At 44.1% G+C, this 5,916-nt stretch overlaps 1 protein-coding gene across 1 annotated transcript; it reads right to left on the bottom strand.

Annotated features, from left to right (window-relative positions):
- Positions 1-406: 406 nt before the first annotated feature.
- LOC135399396 (U-scoloptoxin(01)-Cw1a-like) lies at positions 407-3,490 on the bottom strand. The gene is made up of 4 exons (XM_064631233.1): positions 3,442-3,490; positions 2,654-2,690; positions 2,096-2,133; positions 407-1,725 (listed from the first exon to the last, which is right to left on the bottom strand). The coding sequence occupies exons 2-4, from the start codon at positions 2,667-2,669 to the stop codon at positions 1,342-1,344; spliced, it is 438 nt and encodes a 145-aa protein (XP_064487303.1). The 5' UTR covers positions 2,670-2,690; positions 3,442-3,490; the 3' UTR covers positions 407-1,341.
- Between the last annotated feature and the right edge of the window lie 2,426 nt (positions 3,491-5,916).

The raw sequence follows: 5,916 nt of genomic DNA, 5'->3' as shown, positions 1-5,916 counted from the left end.
CAATTTTGGACACTGCCCAGATTTGCCAGGGTAGCCTATAATGATGAAATAAAGTATACAACTTGTACACGAAGCAACAAAAGGCGCACTCTGTGTTCGTTACCTTCTATTCTCTCTATTACTCTCTGGTCACGGTTATTACTAATTATTACAGTAGTTGTATGTGGCAAACCGGCTGCTGTAGCTATTTATCGTTGGTCTCACAGCGAAGTGATTCCAAAAGCATACCAATTAATGTAGTCAGCAGATCATGATGACAACGTCAAGGCACGACGCCTTTTCCGCTAAGGGAGGTTTCCAGTGACGGAAGCATTACTCGTGAGGTGAGTACCCGCAATGTGCTCTTTCGTCTCCGATCTCCATCACGGCCAAAGGCGAATAATCTGTGACAGCTGGATGATTTATAATGCTGACATTCATACACATGAACGTTTTATTACACAAATGCTGTACAGTATAGGATATCTTGGCGACGAGATGCTTTATATACATACAGTACTGGAAATATTTATACACAAAATTGGTTACTACACTAGCAGAGTGACTGAGATAGCAACAGAGCTAAAGCTAAAGCAATAACTTTCGAGGCAGAAACAGAAAGCATTTAAATACGTCGAAGACAGATGTTATGCGTGTTGAGCATCAACACAGACTGTTGTCGACTGCACGATGCAGCTGCGTAAGCGATGACACTTTACGGTTTGTCCTCAGGGCTACGAAAGAGATAACCCAAAAGAGAACCCATGGAAAGCTGTTGTTTAGTACAGAGACACAAAATTAAGATATCGGCTTAAAACGTTACAGCTGTTGAACATGCAGTGCTCCATGTCTGAAGCAATGTAAAGGGTCTATACAAGACGAAAGAAAAAAAAAGACATGAAAACTAGCAAGAGGAAAGTAAAGAAGAAAGTGTGCCTACCTGAAAAGTAATATACAATATTCTCTCTAGGTATAAATTTTTTCCGACACCCAGTATAATTACAGTTGCTAGAAGCAGTCTTGGTATGTTCATTTACTTTAAACAGCTTGTGAAAATACGGGGCGCTTGAAGAACAAGCATACCGAGACCGCTTCGAAATGCGATGTAGACTCTCAGTATGATCAGCTGTTGTAACGTTATAATCCCTTTGCGACTACGTTAGCTAGGAGTGCGGCTATCGCGCGAAACTTCCCGGAAGCTTACACTGACGATGAGATATTCCTTCTTGCTCCAAGCGAAACCGCACTCTAAAGAATGCCCAACGCTCTCACAACGCTAAGCGTGCAGGCTATAGCGTGACACATAGCAGCAACACTGAACGACAATTTTTCCCAATGTCCCGGCCTCCTGGACCACTTCACTTAGGCCTTAGCTGCTGCCCTGCCGGGGTAGAGGGAGTAAGCACGCTGGAGGTCATTGTCGGTCAAGAATGGAGCGTTCTCGACGCCTAGGTTGTCATTGACGTAGAAGAAGTCTTGAGAGCTAGCGCATGGGACGGATTCTTCTGGGTGTGCGCAGGTAAGAGTGGCCTGGTTGAAGACAGTCTGGTTACCGCAGAAGAAACTGTACTGTTGGACCTCTGTGTTGCCGTCGGGGTGTGTGGCAACGTTGCACACGTGGAAGAGCAGGCAGTTGTTGTCTACGTCAGCAAAATATCCGTTGCGGGCCGGACACTGGAAGGAGGTCTTGACGGAGCCCACGATGAACTCCACACCGTCGGGAAGTTCATAGGCTGCACGCTTAGCCTAAAATGATGGAATTTATTTGCGCACTTACACCAGCATTCCTTTCGGCAAGCATGGATAAACATTATATGCTCTTCTTTTCTTTTCTTTTTTTTTTTTTTTTTTACAAATGAATTGTTGGATCTCCGTCGTCTGCATCATCAATATCACCGAGCTAGCTGGGTAACCTGACGATCAGGCAAGCTATCCTCGCAGAGTTGCATTCAACTTAAGAGCGGTTACTTCTTGTGCTTCAGGTGCCGTTACCATATAATAGCGGAGCCCTATGTTGCCATCACTGACTTTGTGATGCTACATTACACGTGGGCGAGCCCACAATTCTTTTACACAAAAGAGGAAAGCATATGGGAGTAGGTGTTGCGACACTCACCCTGGGAAGAGCGAAGGCGACGGCGACGGCGGCGAGGACTGCAAGGAGACACAGACAAGGTTGTGCGTTATGAGCGCTTTCTTCTGTCCACCTTTTCTAGCACGCAGCAGTGAAGCAACTTTTATGGGTGTTAAAAAAGATAGATAGGCGCACCCGACTGAACACGGTGTAGGAGGCAACATAACTTTCGCATATCGTAACTTTACCAGCACTCGAGTAAGACAATCGGAAAGGATTTTCAGAGTATGGTGCTCTTCGTGAGGAACGTAGCGCGATAGGGAATCTCTTTATTTTTCGGAAAGTAAATCGCTAGCCGATGTATGGAGGCCATGATAGACACTGCCAGTTTAGTCGGATATTTTGCTTTTAGTTAGTTTCACTGATCCGAAAGCAGGCGATACTCTTCGCAGACGGCGTTAGTTTCTGATTGATATTCTAGCATCGCAATATATGTGGTCGAACAATGCCTACGAGCCTGGTTTTAATCCACTCTATCCCGCGAAATATTGCGGCAAATGTGTTAAAACTGAATTAGTTTAGCCGTCATCTTCCACTCACCGATGAGGACCTTCATTGTTGCCGTTCGTGAGTTGAACTGTAAGTAAGAAAGCAATATCCATGTAAGTAAGAAGAGCAGTGTGAATGCATAGTAGTAGTCCCACTGAGCTGCTTATTACACATGTTTGTCTCATCTGAACTGTGAATCCATAGTGATACTAAATGTTAAGTGTATGATCACGGTAAAAATCGGGTCAGAATTTACATTATTCAGTTACTCGTATCTCTTCCCGCAGGTATTTTCTACAGCCTTCGTGAACATATAGCGGTGGATGAGGTAAGTAATCGTTCATTGCGCCTATTTTCTACGCAGCAAATTATTCTATAGACACTGTCGCGCAATGGTGATAGTTCTTAATAAGGTAATAAGTCTTGCGTCGTAGGACCCTGCATTTCAGTTATGGTCGCAATGCGCCAAGCGAAAGACAAGTTATTCTTACTTCGATATAATGCTACGAAAAACAGGTTAACATAATATTTCGGCAAAAGACCATCTGATTATGCACGGTACAACAAAGGCTGGTAGAACTCAAACTCAGTATGTCATGAAGGGCACTCATCGCTTAGTAGACACTAGGGCTGTGTCAGCCCAGCCTTAGGCTACTAGGTGACGAGTTGCCATCATCACTTCCTGGAGTATGGTTTCTCAACGAAAGTACGCGAAGTTCTGATTAATCTTACGAATTAATCTATACGAACGCCTGTGTGGTTTGCACTGAAGTTGATCGAGCGGTGTATCCTATGCGGCCGACGCTTGAAGCCAATCCAAGCGGTAAGGAGTTACTTACCACTGAGCTATCTTCAAGAAGAGACGTCGATTGTTTGCTGCCATGAACGGGCTACCGGGTAGGTTTTATATCCGATCCAGACAGCTGTCACGTGACTATACCTCAACGTCTAATCGGGAACGTTACGGAGAGAGAGGGAAATGAAGAATGATTGGTTTTTGTCCTAAATTTGATTATGCACTCAAAATCGGAAGAAGGCGGACGGGAGAGTCCTTTTTTGTTGTTTTTGAGGAGCATCACCGAGCAGTCTTATTTGGGCGGTTCTTTTCACTCTCGACACGGAGAAAGAAGGATAGGTGTCTTGAAAGGGAGAAAGTGCGGATCACCGGAGCAGGTTGAAGGGCCATAGAGGAGAGCGGTTCGTCCGGTAGTGGAACGGCATTCCGGCCGGTTCGTGCACGACACAGAGGGCAAGGGGGCCCCAGGGGGGTCCCAGGAAGGACGGCCTGCAGTGTAGTGGGAGGCAGAAAACAAAACAGAAGTTGAGCTGCGATCCTTTTCGCTGCAGGTCTTCCGTATGATCATGCCTGCCGCGTTAACAATGCGGTTCCTCTATACGTGGGAATTGCTGTCCGATGACAACCTTTGTTCTACTGGACGCTTATTTGTGGTGATGGGTGTGTTGAGAATGCGGATGCGTGGAGGTAGGGAAATGTTCATCTGTGATTTCAGGTTGGGTGGCTCTCATTGAGGTCCCCTGTGTCTTAGACGACCAGTGGACGTTTCAGTGGACGTCTTTGGGGAAGTCTTGTAGGCAAGCGGTTCGAAATACCTTCCTGATGTGGAGCTCTTTGTGTGGGAGTATCCACACAAATCGCTGCAGCGTTTTAGAGATTTTCCGAATCTGGACCTTGTACGATTTTCTTTCATTTGCTTTCATGGGAATTGGATGTGAGCAGGCATGGAGTTTATCACATCAGGGAGCGAAATAATGTGCATGCATATCTCTCCGTAACATACATGCTTGCTGGGCGCGTGCTTGTTCACTATTTTCAACACATGTTCAAATGTTCAACACAACATGTCTATGACAAATAAGAACAAACTTGCGTCGCTACACGTATTAAGAGTGTTTGTATTACGGTAACATTTCACCACATATATACCTGTATAAATGGCGTTAAACAATACCAGCGTGATGGGTATGCTTCTCCACATTAAACATAAACGTGTTGTGCATAAAAAAATCAAACTCTTTCGGTCAAAATGCTGGTACATTAGAGGTGTCTCTAGTATCCGCTTTATTTGACTCGGGAATTTTCGTGCTTACTTTATGCGTTGAAGAGAAAAACGGTCGACCCGTTATGCCTGGAGGGTGAAAACTCGCCAAAAAGGCGCAGAATTTCTATAGTTTTCTTTTTTTTTTTTTTTTCATTAAGTGGCAGTGGCGCGCTTTACAAGTGTACTATGTCAAAGTAAGTTAGAATTCTATTTGTTTATTTATCTAGTTAGATTTGTACAAAATATGGACTCTCTGGGTTTGCTGGTTTTGAGAAGGAAAATTTATTTAGGTAAGGACATGCACGGGGACATTTGGTGAGGACATAAGTTGACAATGTTTCATTTAGAAAGTCAAGAGTCAACATTTAAGTAGTTTTATGCTTGTTCCTACGGCATATCTTTCTCACTCGTTGTCTTGGATGTTTCGGACATATGAGAAACTGGGAGATTTCGCAAAGCGAAACATGGCGATGAAAAAAAAAAGCAAAAGCAAAAACAAAAAAGTCAGCCTCGTGCCTCACAACACACTGGCAGTGCCTTATTTGCAGAGGACCAGTAGGACGAAAGCACCAAGGCTCATAAAGATTGTATCTACTACTGAACATGAAGTTCACTTTGCTTACTTCCGTTGCAAGACGAACTGGTACGACTCATTTTGCTGGGTTGTGTCATTTTGCCCCGAGGGTCCGGGCAAATAAAAAATGACGTTCAATTGCAAATGTGTGTCTAGTCAGTTTTTGCTCCACCTTACCCTACGTGTGTAGTGCATGATGTACACGAAAACGACTGTTTAGCAGTCCTATAGGCTTCATCATTTTGCAGCACTCCTATATTGTCGTCTCCTTTTGTTAAGTTTACTGATTATTAGTATTTTCTTTAATTTCTTGTTCCTACGGGAGCGATGCACACGTCTGACAGTCAGCTAGATGGAGGAGAGCGCTTCAAATGGCGACCAGTCGCACACACTTACATAGACATTATTGTTTAAGACTAGTGGAGAAGTCCCAAACACAACTGAAATCCATCATTTCATTTTGAAACGAACACTGATTTACAACGCCATCCTGATACACCGAAACCAGTTCTTGATGACGCCCAGGAAATAGAAGAGACATGAATATAAATGTTTAAGAAGCAGGAGTGCTGGCAGCGCGTGTGAACTTTACAAATTTAAAAGCCAAGAATTTTAGCGGTAACAAAGTGGACTTCATGCAAGGTTAAGCGACTGGAGTGTTATAAGGGTAAAAAATCAAC

The sequence above is a fragment of the Ornithodoros turicata genome, chromosome 1, assembly GCF_037126465.1.
Source record: "Ornithodoros turicata isolate Travis chromosome 1, ASM3712646v1, whole genome shotgun sequence".
NCBI classification, from domain to species: domain Eukaryota; kingdom Metazoa; phylum Arthropoda; class Arachnida; order Ixodida; family Argasidae; genus Ornithodoros; species Ornithodoros turicata.
This window is presented reverse-complemented; position numbering and strand designations above follow the sequence as displayed.

What these genes read in the sequence shown, in the direction of transcription:
- LOC135399396 (XM_064631233.1), bottom strand. An exon ending in TCGCCTTCGCTCTTCCCAGG is followed by an intron (nt 1,726 to 2,095) that starts GTGAGTGTCGCA and finishes CCATCATTTTAG; the next exon opens with GCTAAGCGTGCAGCCTATGA.